At 46.3% G+C, this 18449-nt stretch overlaps 3 protein-coding genes across 4 annotated transcripts; 2 read left to right on the top strand and 1 right to left on the bottom strand.

Moving 5' to 3' along the window:
- Nucleotides 1-440: 440 nt before the first annotated feature.
- LOC125767612 (uncharacterized) lies at nucleotides 441-10952 on the top strand. The gene is made up of 6 exons (XM_049434391.1): nucleotides 441-1643; nucleotides 2027-4260; nucleotides 4335-4543; nucleotides 4611-4960; nucleotides 5039-5202; nucleotides 5353-10952. The coding sequence occupies exons 1-6, from the start codon at nucleotides 949-951 to the stop codon at nucleotides 8979-8981; spliced, it is 7281 nt and encodes a 2426-aa protein (XP_049290348.1). The 5' UTR covers nucleotides 441-948; the 3' UTR covers nucleotides 8982-10952.
- A 2881-nt stretch (nucleotides 10953-13833) lies between these two features.
- LOC125767711 (mitochondrial ornithine transporter 1) lies at nucleotides 13834-15979 on the top strand. Of its 2 annotated transcripts, none has more exons than XM_049434552.1 (3): nucleotides 13834-14076; nucleotides 14146-14985; nucleotides 15074-15979. In XM_049434552.1, the coding sequence occupies exons 2-3, from the start codon at nucleotides 14919-14921 to the stop codon at nucleotides 15913-15915; spliced, it is 909 nt and encodes a 302-aa protein (XP_049290509.1). In that variant the 5' UTR covers nucleotides 13834-14076; nucleotides 14146-14918; the 3' UTR covers nucleotides 15916-15979. The 2 variants fall into 2 exon arrangements, with proteins under 2 accessions (XP_049290509.1, XP_049290503.1); XM_049434546.1 differs by having other exon boundaries at nucleotides 14173-14985.
- A 39-nt stretch (nucleotides 15980-16018) lies between these two features.
- LOC125767668 (uncharacterized) lies at nucleotides 16019-18089 on the bottom strand. The gene is made up of 2 exons (XM_049434491.1): nucleotides 16223-18089; nucleotides 16019-16132 (listed from the first exon to the last, which is right to left on the bottom strand). Exons 1-2 carry the CDS (start codon nucleotides 18050-18052, stop codon nucleotides 16022-16024), a joined length of 1941 nt encoding a protein of 646 aa, XP_049290448.1. The 5' UTR covers nucleotides 18053-18089; the 3' UTR covers nucleotides 16019-16021.
- Nucleotides 18090-18449: the final 360 nt, after the last annotated feature.

Here is an 18449-nt window from a genome sequence, read left to right on the forward strand (position 1 = left end):
TTGTGTGTGCTGCGTTTTTAAGCAAAAACGGATAAACTCTTGTCGCGAAAAAACGTTGCGTCCAGCAAAGCGACTACACAGCTCTCCCGCAAAACGCGACCATAAGGACATAAACGTGCCGAAGAGGAAGCAGTGAGTTTCCGGTTTTTCCTCAGCTCGCTGGTCGACTGGTGGCCAGGCGCCACGGCATCGAGCTATCGAATGTATTTCGTTACTACTGCTGCGGTACCGCCCGTGCGAAAGTCTACGGCTTAGAAAGGTTTTGCAAATCGGCAGCAGAGTGGAGTATTTTTCACGGGAACCGTGTTGTGTCCTCGTCTGCAGCGGACAGGACCCAGATGTCGCAAAAAATGGCCACAACCACCAACCCGGAATGCCCGAAAGGGAAGCATCAGTAGAGCACGACGGAAGCTCGTAGCAGGTGGGGGGTGGGGCGCTCAAAACGGGAGGGGAGAAAAGGTCTGGGGAAGGAAAAACGCAAGGAAAAGTGCTGAGGTGGTGTTAGTAGTTTGGGGCTTTTGGGTGTGAAAGTGTGCGTCTGTGTGCTCAGGAAGTTTCTTTCCTTGGCAGTGAAAGTGGTTATCAAGAGTTGCTATAAAGCAAAAACAAAAAAAAAAAAATACAACTGTACATTCATTAAAGCTAGGAAAAATGATATTAATTGTATGTCGTTCATGTGTTTAGTTTGTGCTGTGTGTGTGTGGATGATGCGGGGCCACGAAGTTGCTACAAAACGCTTGTGAAAGTGTGAACATTACATAAGGAATTTAGCAAAACTTGCAAAGACGAGTTACCCAAAAAAGAAAACGGGCAGCCTCACATCACCATCAACGCGGACAACAGCTTAACCGAACGTTTAAGCAAAACGCCTCAAAAGCAGCAAACAACAACAACAACAACAGCAACAACAACATCTAGCTATCCTTCGGAAACCACCCGTGGTGTAAAATGCCCAAAATTCTGGACAGTGATATCGACTCACCAATTGCGAATCTGATCAAGCGCAGCGGCACGGCCACCACCACGACCAACAACAGTAGCAGCAGCTCGAGCAAGCAGAGCGCCCACTACTCGAACGATACCACCAGCGAAAAGTCGGACGGCCCGTTCGAGGCACTCGTTGGGCGGCATCACATCGTAAGCGGCGGTGGCGGCAACTCCAATTCGTCCTCGTCCTTCTTCTCGTCCGCGTACGACGCGAAGGATGGCTCGAACGAGGGCGGCAGCAGCTTCGGCAGTGGTGGGGCGGCAATCGCCGTAGCGAGCGGGATGGGGGTGGTGGGACCGACGGTACCACTGACGCAACCGCAACCACCACCGCCCCCACCGCAGCCGGGTCAAAGTGCGTTCTTTCAATCAACCGTCAGCCACCATCATCAGCCGCACCATCGGGGCCACCGGTCGGACGGTGCGGACAGTGGAAAGGGGACCGGCAACGCCCCTGCCAACGCACCGGAGTCACGAGTCAAGAAGTATCGCCATCAGCAGTTCAGCAAGAACATCTACATCGGCACGAAGAATGCGGAGAAATGGGACACACTGCGGAACGTGCTGCTGTTCAAGAACGATGTAGAGTTCGTTTCCTTCCTTCTGAAGCTCGCTGAGAGTAACTGCTGGAAGAAGGATTCGCCACTGCTCAATGGGTAGGTAGAGGACGTCAGGTCTTCAGAACATATTATAGAAGGACCCAAAGTTTACGAGATGTTTGTTTACTTGCTTATCGAGTTGAAGAGGAATGTTTCGGTTCAGGTGGTAGACTATGTGATACTTTAGGAAAAGATATTACGAAAAGAGTCTCAATTGTGGCTCCAAAATCCAAGGATTCTAAAGATCTCAAGGATTCTAAAGATCCCAAAGAATCTAAATATCTCAAGGTTTCTAAAGATCCCAAGTAGTCTTTAGAAATAGAAAATCTTTCGTAGTAGAAGCATACACCGTGATTATATACTATGGTTTTTACAGAATACAGCTAGATACACCTCTCATATACCTCTGCTAATTGTACTCCTTTTTTTGTTTTGCACAGGTTCCACAGCGAAACGTTACCAGCGAAGTCGCAGGGTGCTACCAGCAAGGGCACCCGGACCAAAACAGGTGCCCGCGGAAAGCAACAGCTGCAGGAGCCGCAACACGAGGAAGACCAACAGCTGGAACAGCAGCCGCAACAACAGCAACTGCATTCATCATCAATCAGTTACGGCAGCTCAAAATCGACCGGCAGCATGGGAAAGAAAACCAAGAAAGTACAATTTAATAAGAATGTAAATATAATCCATAAGCTTGATAATCGCCGGAGCGGCAAGATGGTATCCTTCAGTGAAAAAACATTGGCAGACGAGCCGTCGAATCTTTCGCATCACGACGAAGATTCTACGGCCATACCTGAGGAGGATGACGGTGGTGGGGGTGGTGGTGGTGGAGGTGGTGCTATTGGCGAGGAGGATGACGACGAGGACGAGGAGGAAGATATGGAGGAAGACGATGAGGATGAGGAGGATGAAGAAGAGGAAGAGGAGGAGGATGAGGAGGAGGACGAAGACCAGGGCGAGGATAAAGAGGCGATGGCCGGTAAGGTGGACGACGGGGTGCTTGAGAGTGATGCGGTGCGTAAGGTGGACGGATTTCTCAGCGATAGTAAAGAACAGGACAGCAACGTTGTTAATCACGACCCGTACCTGTTGGACGATCTCGTGAAGAAGACGATGCGCAAAACGCACCCATCATCGACGAATCAACCGCAGCAAAGTAACGAGGTGCAGCAGGATTCGATCAGCAGCACGATGGGATCGGTTTCAGAGGATTCACTAAACACGGAGACGGAGGTGCTAGACTATCGCATTGCCGAGAAGATTAAGACCGAGCTGGAGGAGAAGCAGAAGCTGGAGCGCAAGACGCACAACGCGGAGGAGCTGCCGACGACGTCGAACTTTTTCGAACAATGCGAGTTCGATCCGAGCTCGGTCGATGAGAAGCCGACGATGCCTCACGTGAAGAAAGGGAGTGTTCTGGAGCGTTCGCGTTCGGGCACGGTTCTCGACCAGCCGGCATATGGTGGAGGACCTCGGAAGCGGGGCAGACGTGCGAACCATGCGGCAGACTCGGGCAATGTGGATCTTCACATCGAGTACGAGGAGCAGGAGTATCGGCCACTGCCAGGAACGCGGAGTACCGATGGGGGACCGATCGAGAAGTCAAACTTTACCAGTCAGGCGAAGCAGTTACAGCTACAGCATGCACCAGCTACGCAGCGCAAGACGAAGGGGGCGGGTTCCACCAAGAACAAAGTGTGTACCGGGTGCAACATTAAGCATGGCGCTGACTTGTGCCCGCTCAATGCACCGCTACGAGCGATCAGCAACAAAATCGAGCTTAATCAGTGGCTGGAGCAGAACGAGGATTTGATCAAGAAGCACAAATTATTCCTGAAACCGGCCGGTAATGGGGAGGATATGGATGACGATATGGACGAGCATTACGATGACGATGAGGAAGACGAAGACGACGATATGGATGAGGAAGATGACGACGGTGGTGATGGTAGTCGAGCGAACGGGAAGCTGGAGCTTAGTCCATCGTTCTCGGAAGTGTCTGTACCGCCGGAGTTTGAATTGCGCCTTTGTCCACAGTCGAGCGCTAATAACGCTATCAGCAGTACGACGCAGAACGAAGCTGTACAGCAACAGCAGGAGCAGCATGCAAAGCTAAACCAACTGCAAGATGTACCACTACAACAGCCACCAGTACAGGAGCAGCAGGATCAAGATTCTCTGATGGAATCTAAAGATTCTTTACCACCACCTCCTCCACCACCACTGGCACCACCATCGTCATCGTCGTCGTCAAGTTTCGCCGGTACGATAGGGATGGAGCGGGAGTCGACACCGAAAAGCCGTACCGTTAGCGGGCATGGGTTAAGCATCTACACGATCACCTTTATTGCGAAGTATACGAAAATTGGACCCCTGACAGGGCAGATTGTGCGCGAAACTGAGATCCAGGATGACTGCACGATGCGCCACATATTCGAAACGTTCGATGGTGTGAAGTCGACGTACACGAGCACGGAGAATAAGAACTTCTCGAACTGGTTGCGTTACATACGGCCGGCACGGAACCGGGAACAGAAGAACTGCGTACTGCAGGTACATGACGGTAGTATCTACTTCGTTACGAGCAAGGACTTGGAACCGGGCACGGAGCTACTCTACTGGAGTAACGATAGTAACTCGGCCTGGGGCAAGAAGAAGATGGAAAAAACGAGTAAGTTTTGCGTGTGTTTCGATAGGACCTCTTGTATTGGGTAACTGTACATTGTACTTCGCTTCTCTTTCCAGACTGTGGAGGTTGCAACCTCAAGTTCGACCATCCGTTCTACTACCGTACGCATTGCTCAGTATTTCACGATCCAGGCTTTAGTCTTACGATTCGTAAATACCACTGCAAGGTGTGCGGTGCTGCAGTGCTCGGCAAGGAGAATATCATGAAACATGCCGAAAAGTTGCATGATGGCAAGGGAGCATATCAGTGTCAATTTTGTCAAAAGGTAAGCCCACACGCTAACGCCTCCTGGTGGTGGACATCTCACTGACTGGACGCATTTGCTATTGCAGTTCTTCCTGCGGCTTAACTACCTAGAAATGCATCGAACGTACGGTTGCAGTGCTAATCCGCAGCGTACTCGCCCGCTGTGTGATTTCTGCGGCCGAAAGTTCTGTCAGCCGCAGAAGCTGAAAGTGCACATCAAGCGAATGCACAGCGATATGGCGGACGTGTTGCGAGACTTTCAGTGCAAACTTTGCTCCAAGTTGCTTGGTTCGCGGGCCGCCTTGCAGCGACATTCGAAGGAGGTGCATAGTCGCAATTCGGCCGTTGTCAGCTGTCCACGCTGCCAGAAGCTGTTCCAGAATCGCTCGAATTTGAAGATCCACATGCTCACTCACTCCGGTGTGCGGCCTTTCAAGTAAATACACGTCCATTACGTTGTATAGCATTCGTTTCGAATGTTGGGTAACGGTTGCACCTTCTCTCTGCATTTCAGATGCGCTGAAAACGAATGTACGGCTGCCTTTACTACCAAACAGTGTCTGCAGTTCCACTACAAGAAGGTGCACGGATACACTCAGGAGCAAATGCCAAAGATTGAGCGAAGCGTGGCATACACGTTCGACGCTTACTCTGGAGGCTTAAATGATGGAATCATCGGTATGATTACGGCTAAATGTGCTTAGATAGTCGAAATAAGACGATTAGGATAGTTTTTATCTAGATCCTTTCATCCAATGAATTGACGAAGATCGTTTTTCTATTCTGTTTCTAACATAAAACAACATTGTTACGAATATTAATTCGCAGATGAAGTTCAGCGTCGTCAGAGACATAAGTCATCAGCTTCGGAGGAAGGAGGTTATCCCACCGAAAAGGTGGAACGGAAAAAGCGCTCCCGGCATCTTAACCATTTCGATGAGACATCCCTACAGCAGCAGCAGCACCAGTCCCAACTACAAACGCAGCTACAACAAACAGATCTTTCGCAGGGTCTTCAGCAGGAATCGAGTGACCCGACGAAGGTAACGTCTCAGCAACATCTGCAACAACAATCACCCCAACATCCTCAGCTCGACTATCCCAATACACCACCCGCGCCGCAACGCTTATCAACGCATCCATCAACCGCACAACAGCACCAGCTGGTACTTCCAAATGCTGACGTGCTTCAGAAAGATGGGGAACTGCACCAGCAAAAGATGCTTCGCCAGCAACAGCAGCAGCAGCAGCAGCAGCAACAACAGCAGCAACTATCCATACAGCAAACGGCGGATGAACAGCAGGACACCGTTGATCAGGCAACAGGGAGTCAGATGCAGCATCACCAGCACGAACTACATTCGGATCCGCAGCACTCAGCGCTGGACGATCAAGTGATGGCCAAGGCCGATCAAGAGGAGCAGACGATGCATCATCATCATCACCATCACCACCAGCAGCTGTCACGTTTGCCATCACCGTTCTCGAACAATTTGCTGAAAACGAAAAACATTCTCGAATCCTTCAACGATCTCTGTCGCAACGAGAGCAACCTGTCGCTGCTGTCCACGAAAATAACATCCATACTGAACAACAACCTGAAAGATATCGCCAAGGTGGCTGCGATCGGTACATCGGGTGGCAGTAATGGCGGCAGCGTGGAGGATATCAGAAAGAACATTATCGATCACCAGGGACATTTGGATGAGAGCCGTAGCGATCGGCTGGAGGACATGCAGCATCTCGTCCATCCACTGCCGGACGAACAGTCGAAGGCAAACAGCTTGAACGTCAGCCAGCTGCATCGTCTCAACATATCAAATCAGCTCGATACCGGCTCGGGTTCCGCCTTACAGTACAAGACCAACAGCGATGACGATATGAAGAACGTTAATGAGGTGGACAGCAACTTCGTCGACATGGCATCGCTGGCGAGCAACTTGAAGTACAAAGAGTACATCAATGGCGGTGGTAATGCCGGGCTGGTCATAAGCAAGGGCAGCAAGAAGTGGATCAGCGATGCGGACCAGCTGCCGGGCGGTGATGGACAGCAGGGTGAGTCGGGCGTTATGCTGAGCACCGTCACTGGACGTGATTTTCTCACGAAGCTTATTATGAACGGGAACGTGAATACGCCACCACCGAATGTGGCCGACGATGAAGAGGAGGACGACGATAACTCAACCATACTGGATGTGGTGGATTCGAACAACCAGAACCAGCAGAGTTCCCACTCACAGATCCAACAGTATACATCGAACTTTACCGGGCTTAATTTGCCGGATCTGCCATCGTTCCAGAGCCATGCGTTCCAGGGTCACTTCAATCATCAAACCCTGTTGGGTTCGTTCTATAACAACACCGGTACGAGTGCGGGGCGGAACACGATCAATACGATACCGACGTCCGCTAGCATGCTGGTCGAAGCGGCCCTCAACTCGGTAAGCAACATTATCACGGAGGCGGAGATCAGCACCAACAACAACCAAAACCAGGGCCTAAACATTAACCACGTCGATCCGGGCAGTGGGACGGACACGGCCAGCAACAATGTGTCGACCAACTCGTTTAACGCGAGCAACATCGACGAATCGGTGGACGATATGAAGCTGCTCAAGTCACACCACTTCTCGATGCAACTCAACTCCATATCGCAGTACTCGGCGCAGTCAACCAACGATTCGGGCATACTGTCCATCCGGGGTGCAGGTAGTGCGACCGTTAGCCGACCGAAGTCGCGCGAAAAGATCGCCATCTACGAGGACAGTGAGATGCTCAACTACGAGAATCAACATCTAAGCCAGCAGCTGCAGGGCACACCGCACAAACTAACCTCCAGCGTGGATTCGGTGCGCAGTGCCCTGTCGCCGGAGCAAACCGGTGACTTTAGCTACGCTGCTACACCGAGCACCTCCAGCCGGCAGCATATCGTCGGTGGTTCGCCGGTACGTTCCAGCTCGCGGCAGATCTATGCGGAGCATGATCTGATATCGCCCGCTTCGACACCTTCGTTGCCGCGGTACGACTTTGGACCGACGGACAACAATTACAGCAGTGCGCGCCGTCAGGATGCTAAAACGATTAGCTCGCTCACGCTGGAAAGCTTCGAATCGAACCTCAAGGATACGCACCACATGCAGCAGCTGTCTAGTGACGAGGATAACAGTATTGTAATTGCTGAGAATCTCTCGGTAAATGCTGTATCGACGGAAGAGAAGCTAAAGCTGTCGAATGCTTCGGCTGCGGCTGCAACGAACAGTGCATCGAGTGCGGGTAGCAGCGCGACCGAATTCATACAGCATCAGAAGTACGGTGAAACGGGACGTACGATCGGTGGTTCCAACCTGCCTGCGACGGCAGATATGCGCATCAAGTACGGCAATGACGAGCTGGTGGACTTCCAGCGGAACAGTATCGGTGATGCGTCCGACTTCCAGGGACTGGATATGTCCTCGCGTTCTTCCGTATCCGCATATCATCATTCAAACTTCCAGCTGTCAACGCAAGCGAGCAGTAATCTGCACTTTAACCGCTATCACCATCATATTTATGATATACTGAGCGAGCGTGAGCAGCAACAGCAGCAACCCCAACAACAGCAACAACAGCAGCAGCAGCAGCAGCAGCAACAACAGCAGCAGCAACAATCCCAACAACATCATCATCAACAGCAGCAACAGCAACAACAACAACAACAGGGGCAACAACATCATCAACATCAACACCAGCATCATCACCATCAACATCAGACACAGCAGCAACAACAGCAACAACAACAACAGCAACAACAACAATCACAACAACACACGCAACAACAGCAACAGCAAGACTCGTTCCAGCTGGAGCAAACACAGCTGCAGCATCTCGTGCAGGAGCACGTACAGAGCCAAGACTCGGATGCAGACCAATCGGTAACGGTGGATCTAAGCCGAAGCTCCAGCTACCTGGTACAGTCACCGCCGACGCCTGCCATCTCGTACAGCAGCCACCATCACCCGGATATGATACGCATGGTATCGCTGGATCTCAGCTCCAACACGGGCTCACACCATTCGGTCAACAACGGTTCGCATCACGCTGTACGTCACGCATCCTTCATCTCCTCCCAGATACAGCCCGCCGAACATCATCGTTTGCTCGCGGGCGATCAGCTTTCGGCTAGCAACCATAGGCTGCTAGTGAGTGATCCCGCCACACATCTGATCTTCGAGCAGAACAACAGGCTACTGTCGGATGCGACCGGACAGCCTGCACCGCCTCCACCGCCACCACCACGCCATGTCGTTTCGCCGACGCGTGGATTTGGTGCGTACCATCACCATCATCACCATCACCATCATCATCAGGTCAGCTCGACCAACTACCACCATTCGATGAAGCAAAACATTGCCTCACCACCCATCAACCAGCACAGCTCCACGGCTGCGGCTTATCATCCATTCCCCACCTACTACTAAGGTGAGGTGCGTGTTGTCTTGCATACAGGAGCGGCTTCGCTAACACCCTCATATGATCAACGATCCTAGTGTACAGTTCGGACAGGAACGAAATTGTCTCCAAGTAGCCGATGAGCGTGTGAAAAACAAAGGTACGAATTTTGACTGAGAAACTGAGAGTTGTGGTCATGATGTCCACCATAAAGATAACCAATGTCTAGCCCAACTAGCTAGTAACTAGTACTGCTCGCTGTCAGTAGAGAACGGTGAAACTATAGTATATTGCTCCACTCACGTCAGCGCACTGGACTTTGCTGCTCTTTCTTCCAAAAAAAAAAAGAAAAACGCCGAAAGAAGTGGAATAGCTGCAGTAACATTTCCACCCTGTTTATTGCATTGTTAAGCAGCCGTTATTAAGCTGAATGACAACGTGACCGCATGACAGCGATCTACTTTTACTAGCAAAACTAAGAGAGCTTTATCTGGTGAGGCTTTTACCAAAACAAAAGCATCACCATCCATGATGGTGTGGAATCCTGCACTAGACGATGTAAACTTACACATCTAAGTGTATGCTGTTGACAGCTGTCAAAGCTGTCAAAAAAGAGAAGAGAAACAGCGGCGTGAAACAGAAGCTCTCTAAGTGATGGGTCGGGATGCAAACCGAACAAACGAATAGTAATTTAACGGTCCCACCAAATGTTGCAAAATATGCAAGTGCATCGTTTAAACCTCGATAACGATAACGGATTATAACGCTACGAATTATAACAAGCACAACAGGCGGCAAAAAGCAAGAATCTGTCATATTGCTATAGTTGAATTAATGAGCCAGGAATGCTGTCGCTAGAACCTTCGTGCGGACAGCCGCATTGAATTGCAGAAGCGACGGTATGCTTTCGGTCACTATACAGGATTAGATGCGCTTCGAGATCGTTTGCGTAAGCTTCAAAGGCTCTCCTTCTGCGCGTACTTAGTCCCGGGAGTATAAATGTGCCAAACCCCAAAAAGGAAAACCAAAACAAAGAAAACATCATTCATTCGAATATCCCTCCTACAGCTGTATAGGATATATTTTCTCTAGATTATAGTTCATCCATCGCTAATTTCACTGTATCTCAGGAAGGACCAAATGCACCATCCCGCAGTTGATGTTTTTCGTTTACTTGCCAGAATGTGTATTGCGCATCAGCAAACCCTGCAAACACTCTATTATCGGTTTTTTTCTTGGTTTGCGTTACAACACTTACACAATCGTAACGATTTTGGGAAGCATATTACGGGATATCATTTGTACAGTGCTATGGACAGATAGCGGTTTGTTGAATTTGTCTTAATAGGAGAATATCTTACATTTCAGTGTTATATCTTCCATGCATTCCGACACCTACGGATCTTATTAATGTCAAACAATGTTCATGTGTTTCAGTGTCGTCAAACAAACGAAAAGAAAAAGATGATCCCATCCCAATCAGCAACATCAGTGGAAGGTTGAGTTAAGTTATTGTTTTCCTTTTTTTTCTCCCCCCGCAATCCATTGTTTCGTTCACCCCTGTTCCCTGTCTATTCAATAATTACAAATAGAATTTGTGTGTTAACAATCAAATGGAAACAAGAAGAAGAAGAAGAAGAAGAAGAAGGAAAAAAACATAATACACGTAATCCTTTCACAGATTTAAGGATCTAAGCAGCATTGTAGAATCACATAACACGATGAAAATGATCTTGAAGAAGTATATTACTTATTCTGGTTTAATGTGAATAGGGCATCAAGCTACACGATGTGGTGTAACCGTAAAAAAACAGAATTTATAGAAAGAAGCGAACGAGGACGAAAACAATGAAAAAAACACAAAAGATAGCCATGAAGATGCTGAACACTGTCAACACGATAAAAAGTGCAAAGGAAACCAAGTAATGAACAGAGTAGCGCTGTCCTTTAAAAAGGCCAAGTGTATTATAAATAGATCGTAATAAATATATAAAAAATAACTATTTATTTGTATGTTTTTTGTTTTGCAACTCATATCTATGAGCGGTTTTCATTGCATATCATTGCTCATTCTAAGATGTGTATTGGTTGCCTCAGATAAGTACTGGGCGCCTCCAGCAACATAACATCATTTATATATTTCAGAGGTTAAATGAAAGGAAATAGTTTTTATGTGAAAAAATCGTAATTTTGTTCTATTTATATTATCTGTGTGTAGTCATAACAATTTTAGTGCATCATAAAACTACTAAATATCACATTTAGTTAATTTGAAAAAAAAAAAATAAAATCGAAAGTTGTGTACATTGAATGCAATGTTGTGTACAATGCCACGTTTTCTGTTTCACTGAAGTTTCGATAAACTTCATATGCAAAACATTTGAATATAAACGTTAAAACACACATAATTAAAATTTATTTCTTTTTTTAATTAACGTCTTTCTTTTAATTTCGCTTCAAATGATTAAGCGTAGAGTTGGCAGCCAAATTTACACACGTTAGTTGGCAACCGGCATACCCGGGTATTCCATTCGTATTCCCGTCACTACATGCTTAATAATTGTTGTATTTGCCAAAGCGACAGCAGTAGCTCAATTTTCCAAAATAATGTTGCGATTCTGGCGCGATTTCAAGGTTGTTTACCTTTTTTTTTGTTCATGTTTGTAAGGCATAGCCTTATGAAATTTTCAATTTTTTAGAATTTTTGTCAGATTTTTTATTCATTTTTTAATTTAAAGCATTGTTTGAGTGAAAGGAAAACTATTTGAACCAACTGGCATTAAAATAAAACAATTTAATTTTTTTGCAAAATTTCCCAAAAAAATCGTAAGGGGTAAGCCTTATGAAATTTTCGAGTGGAAAATTTTTTTGAAATTTTTTTCTGATTTTTTATTCTTTTTTTAATTTAAAGCACTATTTAAGTGAAAAGAAACTTATTGCAACAAATTCCCATCAAAATATATCACATTTCAAATTTTTGCTACATTGCTCAAAAATGAGGAAAATTTTACATTTTCTCAAACAGGGTAAGGAACTTGGTTCCTCGAATAACTTCTGGCACAGACATCTGACGGTATGGCCATCCAAGAAGAAAATGTAGCCCTTGGTGCCATCTATCGACCACAAGTTAAAGATTGGCGATTCGTTGGATACCGACTGCGTTATAGGCAAAAGTTGGTGCAAAAATGACCCTTAGTAAATTTTCATTTTTTTGAATTTTTTGATTTTTTCATTATTTTTCACTCTTTTTTTTATTTCAATCATTATTTGAGTGAAAAGAAACTCATTGCAACCAATTGGGATTAAAATAAAACAATTTTATTTTTTTTGCAAAATTTCTCAAAAAAAACGTAAGGGGTAAGCCTTATGAAATTTTCGAGTTGAAATTTTTTTGAATTTTTTTTTTCGATTTTTTATTCTTTTTTTAGTTTAAAGCATTATTTGAGTGAAAAGAAACATATTGCAACAAATTCCCATTAAAATATATCACATTTTTCAATATTGCTAAATTGTTCAGAAACAGGGTAAGGAACTTGGTTCCCTGAATAACTTCTGGCACAGACATCTGACGGTATGGCCATCCAAGAAGAAAATGTAGCCCTTGGTGCCATCTATCGACCACAAGTTAAAGATTGGCGATCCGTTGGATACCGACTGAGTTATAGGCAAAAGTTGGTGCAAAAATGAGAAAATTTTTACATTTTCCCAAACAGGGTAAGGAACTTGGTTCCTAGAATAACTTCTGGCACAGAGATCTGAGGGCATGGCCGTCCAAGAAGAAAATGTAGCCATTGATGCCATCTATCGACCACAGGTTAAAGATTGGCGATTCGTTGGATACCGACCGAGTTATAGGCAAAATTTGGTGCAAAAATGACCCTTAGTAAATTTTCATTTTTTTGAATTTTTTGATTTTTTCATTATTTTCCACTCTTTTTTTTATTTCAATCATTATTAGAGTGAAAAGAAACTCATTGCAACCAATTGGGATTAAAATAAAACAATTTAAATTTTTTTGCAAAATTTCCCAAAAAAATCGTAAGGGGTAAGCCTTATGAAATTTTCGAGTGAAAAATTTTTTTGAAATTTTTTTCTGATTTTTTATTCTTTTTTTAATTTAAAGCACTATTTAAGTGAAAAGAAACTTATTGCAACAAATTCCCATCAAAATATATCACATTTAAATTTTTTGCTACATTGCTCAAAAATGAAGAAAATTTTACATTTTCTCAAACAGGGTAAGGAACTTGGTTCCTCGAATAACTTCTGGCACAGACATCTGAGGGCATGGCCGTCCAAGAAGAAAATGTAGCCCTTGGTGCCATCTATCGACCACAGGTTAAAGTTTGGCGATCCGTTGGATACCGACCGAGTTATAGGCAAAGCTTGGTTCAAAAACGAGCCTTATGAAATTTTCAAATTATTAGATTTTTGTTTTAAACGGGGTTTTTAACGTATTTAGTTTGCGCCCATCTTATACTTAACACCGCATACAAGAACGTGTGGTATGCACAACATTTGATATTGCCATGAAAAATGAATTGGGGCATGCATTTATGGCTTCTTGACCAATATTAAGATAAATCTGTTATTTTCGATAGGACTCATGAAAAATCGACAGTTTCAGGATGCTCGTCTGAGAATCGGTAGTTCTGGTCACACTGCTTATGGCCGGAATCGTTGCACCTACTGAACCTATTGAACCTACTTCGATCCGAGTCGGGTGCGGGTCGCTTAGCGTAAGGGGTCTCCAAAGTACGGCCCTTCCGAGAGTTCCCGAGATTGGCCCTCAGCTGTGGTTATTCCACTCAAACCAGATCGCCATCTAAAAAGTTTGAAGGTCCCTGGCTTAGCGGATGGCACCGATCCGGCTGGTTTGGGTCGACCCGCCCATCACTAGTTGAAAGTAAATAGTGGAAGCGTTGTTCATGAGTCATAGGGGACGTACACATGAAGGCTTATGAGGCGTAAACAAAAGTCGAAGTCATACAAATTTTCAAAAAAAAATGGATCCTGCCCTGGACGCGTCCACAAATCACGAAGCGAAAGAGGATTGGGAAAATATACCTACGACCTTTGCAGCAGTGACAAAGGATTCGGAAATTATATCTGCGATCATAGAGGGTTTGTTTCGGCTTTCTACGATGTTACTTTTGGACGTGGGCGTCAGTTGAATTGCAATAACAAAAGAAGCGTTCTTCACGTTTTGTTTGTTTCTAGATACACACTCACGCACACACACGCACACTGTAATACACCCCCGGACCACACGCGCAACGCAACACCGAATGTCATCATACATCCCCTTCCGATCGGCGTCATCGGCTTACTCGCACGTGGTAAAAGTGGTCACAAACCGTATCATGTACATATGTACGCATCGGCATGACGCAACAAACCATAAGATTGTGCATAGTATATAGAAATTGTCCGTATCGCCGCCCAACAGACGATTGCATCTCTTCGTCGCAAGTGCCGGTGATCAACAACAGCTCGCAAACACACATCAGCTAGGCCTGACAACATCGCGGGAACTGCGATAAGGCACGGTGCCTGACGTTTCGTCGTCGTCGTCGTCGGCTGACCGCGTTATCAATCACACATTGTGTTTGCGTTCATGCTCAACGACGAAACGGCTGTCCCAGGGACCTAGTGGTCAACAGATTTGGCCATTACGGGGTATTAGTGTTTAATTATCTCGATGTTAGCAACAGGTTCCAGGCGTTGCGGTACAGTGCTCCAGTGGTGAAGAGCTATCGAACGTGTTCCGATTGGTGAAGGAGTGCGTACTATCGCAAACAAAAAACACACGTTCAACTGCCTCTAATTGATGTCTCTAAAACCGCGTAAGGTGTAGCTGCCTGTCGGTTTTGGATTCCCTTTTAGACGAGTGGTTTATTGTTTATATTGCTATTATTAGTTTTTTAAAATATATTTCCAAAAACGTACCGGCCGGACCCGTAACAATGCACAGCAAAGGTGAAACAAACAGTTTGAAAACTGGAGTAATTGATTTCACTGCCGGATGTGTAGGTTAGTAATGTGTGTGTGTGCCTGGGAAACCCTCCACCGGGGATGTGTTCTTGCACTTTATCACTTTCTTTTGCTCTTCTGCCCGCAGGTGGTGTCGCGCTCGTATATGTCAGCCAGCCGATGGATACGGTTAAGGTGAAGATGCAAACCTTCCCCGAACTGTACAAAGGTCTAGTCAACTGCACCGTGCTAACGTTCAAGCGGGACGGTATCGTGCGCGGCCTGTACGCCGGTACACTACCCGCCGTCGTTGCTAATGTGGCAGAAAATTCAGTATTATTTGCTGCGTACGGTGCATGCCAGCGGGCGGTTGGCACCGTCATGCACAAACCATCGATAGCGGAGCTGTCCACGCTCGAAAATGCGACCGCTGGTTTTTTGGCCGCATTTTTCTCCTCCTTTACGCTGTGCCCGACCGAGCTCATTAAGTGTAAGTTGCAGGCGTTGCGCGAAACCGCCGGCACGGATGGTAAGCGCCGGCCGACCATATCATCATACGCGCTCGCCAGTCAAATACTACGCACGGAAGGGATCGCGGGCATGTTCCGTGGGCTAACGTCCACGTTTGCGCGTGAAATGCCCGGTTACTTCTTTTTCTTTGGCGGGTATGAGCATACGCGCGAGTTTTTTACCCGCCCGGGACAGTCGAAGGACGATATTGGGCCGCTGCGTACGATGGTGGCCGGTGCGGTCGGTGGTGTCGCCCTGTGGACCGTCATCTTTCCGGCGGATGTGATCAAGAGCCGCATCCAGGTGCACAGTATGCGGGCGAGCATGACGCAGGTCGGGTTGGACATTTTCCGCAAGGAGGGTGTGCTGGCATTCTACAACGGGCTGTTGCCCACGATCGTGCGAACCATTCCTGCCACGGCCGTACTGTTCGTAGCGTACGAGTATACAAAGAAAGCGTTAACGAAGCTGTTAGAGTAGGATTAATGGGTGCCTGTGTACCACGTTTCACACCTTCAAATAAGAATAGATCGTACGTAAGAGATTTTGCTTTGTTTGGTTTTTATTTTTTTACGAACATGAACGTTTATTTAATCATCTCTATCTTACGTGCTTTGTGCAGGAACGGTGACAGTTTCGTCTCGAGATACTTTCGCATGTCGTCCCGAGAGTAGACCGGCCACTCGTACCACGGTATCTGTTTAAAGAAAGTGTTTGGAGAAGATAACATTGTGAGTGAGTGAGAAGGAGTGTCCATCCTAATGCAGTTGATGGGTATAAATCTTACCTCAATCGTGTCATAGTTTAATTTTCTTAACTGTGCCAGCTTCATCGCGTACCCACCGGTACGCCGTCTATCGTTGCGTATATAACAATTCCACGAGCCAACAACGATTGCAACGAGTTTTAGGTTTTTATCACAGCTACGTTCTCCCAAAATATTTTCCCGTTGCATTATTATGTGCGTATTGGGCACATCAATTTCGCTGTTTTCACCCAGCGCTACCACCTGCCGTGTCCGTTCATTGAAGCAGAACAATATATCAGGCCGTTGATAATGTGGCAACAGGTGCATTACTTGACACGGTACCTTCGATAACGTGGCAAAGGTTGCCTGAATATCCAACAGCATACGATCAGATTTGGTTAGCTTGTACTTAGGATTCGGTAAGTAATCTTGCGTAAGCTTACACACCAACCGGAATGCGGGGTCCGGAAATCGATTCCCACCGTACGCTGCTTCCGCTAGATTAATGGCGATAAATGCATCCAGTCCAACAGTTTCCCGGCCAGCACCGCCAATATTTCTACTGTACGCTAGCTGCAGGAATCGGCGATCGAACACACCCGAAATGAACGTCGTGTCGTAGATGTTCCGAAGTGAAAGGAAATGCAACAGCGATACGTAACATTTCGGGTACTGTACAATTTCCGCCACACGGTTCGGCATATCCGCCAGTATCGTTCGCAGCAGTACCATTTCACGACCTTCCTTTAATGTAATATTACCGTGCGCTAGCACGAACGCAATCCGTTCCGCATCCTTCAGGCGTAGTTTGTCAATGTGGGCGAGAAACTTATCCACGATCAGCTCGAGCGTGCCCCGATGGCAGATGTGTACATCGCTGCCCAGCAACGCCACATGAAGACAGCCTAATAACGAAAGTCTCGATATTTCAGGCACAAGCGCATCTAGCAGATTCTGCATCGATGTGACGTTCGGTATTCGAGACGAATATCGCAAAAGCTTCAGTATCGCTGTCAAAGCAATGTCTTCAACCGTAGGCAGATGGGCGATTAATTTGCCGTAAATCTTCTCCAGCAGCTCACTATTTCGGATCGGTGTTTCTGTCTTAAAAAATCCCATACACAATATCGCTATATTGTCGATCGTGAAAGCGTCAAAGTTTTGTTGAAAATTTGTTTCGATATCCATCATATTTTCCACCGGCACACGCGTTAAGTTAATATAGAAAACCGTTTTCAACAACTGTTCGGGCGGTAGTTTGCGCAAACGATTACTTATCTTCCAGATTGCTTTGTACACGAACTTGCCCTGCTTTACTAGCCGCAGCGGGTACCACTGGTCCGCAAAATGTAGCAGCTGTTCCACGTTCCAGCTAGCCACACGCTCCAAACACTCGCTGTCCAGTGTGGTCCACAGTATGAGATAGTTGGGTTCGTAAATGGATTTAATCTCCTCCAGTGCGGCAAGCGTTTCCAGTGCCTGGGATAGCTGTGTGTCGCTAAATGTCGGTACGAGTTTCACGAACGTTTTGATAAATTCGGTAAACCGAACATCTTCCAGCGGTGATGCACCATCGCTAGTGGATCCCATCGAAGCAACGATGTGCTTCAGAAGCAGTAATACCTTTTCCGGATCATCATTGCACCAACTATCGTGTGTTTGCAAGATATTGTCCATATCCACGGGCATAAGGTGCGTCTTGACCGGTACCTCCATGCTTCGTTTGAGTAAAACAGCGCTAGCGTAATCATTCTCGGAATCAACAAACTTCTTTACTGCGACGTACCTGGTAATATGTACCCGTTTAAAGCAAGATTGTGTGATTGTGCGGCGCAATATTGTGGAAAGACATTGCGATGGTTTTAACATGGTTACGATTTGCTATTAGAACAGTAGCGCCGGGTAGGATTTGTTATTGTTTTGAACATGAGCACAGCATGAGTGACGTTTCGTTTGACAGCATGAGTTTGACAGTTGGTGAGTTACCTTCAAACAGATTATACCAGAATGGTACGGTGGCTTGCTTTATACCATGCTGCTTGTGAACACCTGTGAACGTTTACATTTTGGCGGTTAAAAACAAACGCCATTAGTTACGACCACGTGCGTTTTACTAACACGAAGCAATGAATATCTTTATTGTACTGTTTTGTTATGATGTAATAAAAACAGTTATTTCGTACTGTAATAAAAAAAGATTTCTTTCGATTGCATAGAAGCAATAATTGTGATAAATCACTAACTTAATTAACGCTTCGCATAAAGC

The sequence above is a fragment of the Anopheles funestus genome, chromosome X (genome assembly GCF_943734845.2).
Source record: "Anopheles funestus chromosome X, idAnoFuneDA-416_04, whole genome shotgun sequence".
Lineage (NCBI taxonomy): Eukaryota > Metazoa > Arthropoda > Insecta > Diptera > Culicidae > Anopheles > Anopheles funestus.

Bases quoted from the DNA above. Each gene is read 5' to 3' on its own strand.
- LOC125767668 (XM_049434491.1), bottom strand. From the start codon at position 18,052: ATGTTAAAACCATCGCAATGTCTTTCCACAATATTGCGCCGCACAATC. The intron at 16,133-16,222 runs GTAAGATTTATA...TTCTTTAAACAG, and splicing joins TAAACTATGACACGATTGAG to ATACCGTGGTACGAGTGGCC.
- LOC125767612 (XM_049434391.1), top strand. From the start codon at position 949: ATGCCCAAAATTCTGGACAGTGATATCGACTCACCAATTGCGAATCTG. The intron at 4,961-5,038 runs GTAAATACACGT...TCTGCATTTCAG, and splicing joins TCCGGTGTGCGGCCTTTCAA to ATGCGCTGAAAACGAATGTA. The intron at 5,203-5,352 runs GTATGATTACGG...ATTAATTCGCAG, and splicing joins CTTAAATGATGGAATCATCG to ATGAAGTTCAGCGTCGTCAG.
- LOC125767711 (XM_049434552.1), top strand. From the start codon at position 14,919: ATGCACAGCAAAGGTGAAACAAACAGTTTGAAAACTGGAGTAATTGAT. The intron at 14,986-15,073 runs GTTAGTAATGTG...TTCTGCCCGCAG, and splicing joins TTTCACTGCCGGATGTGTAG to GTGGTGTCGCGCTCGTATAT.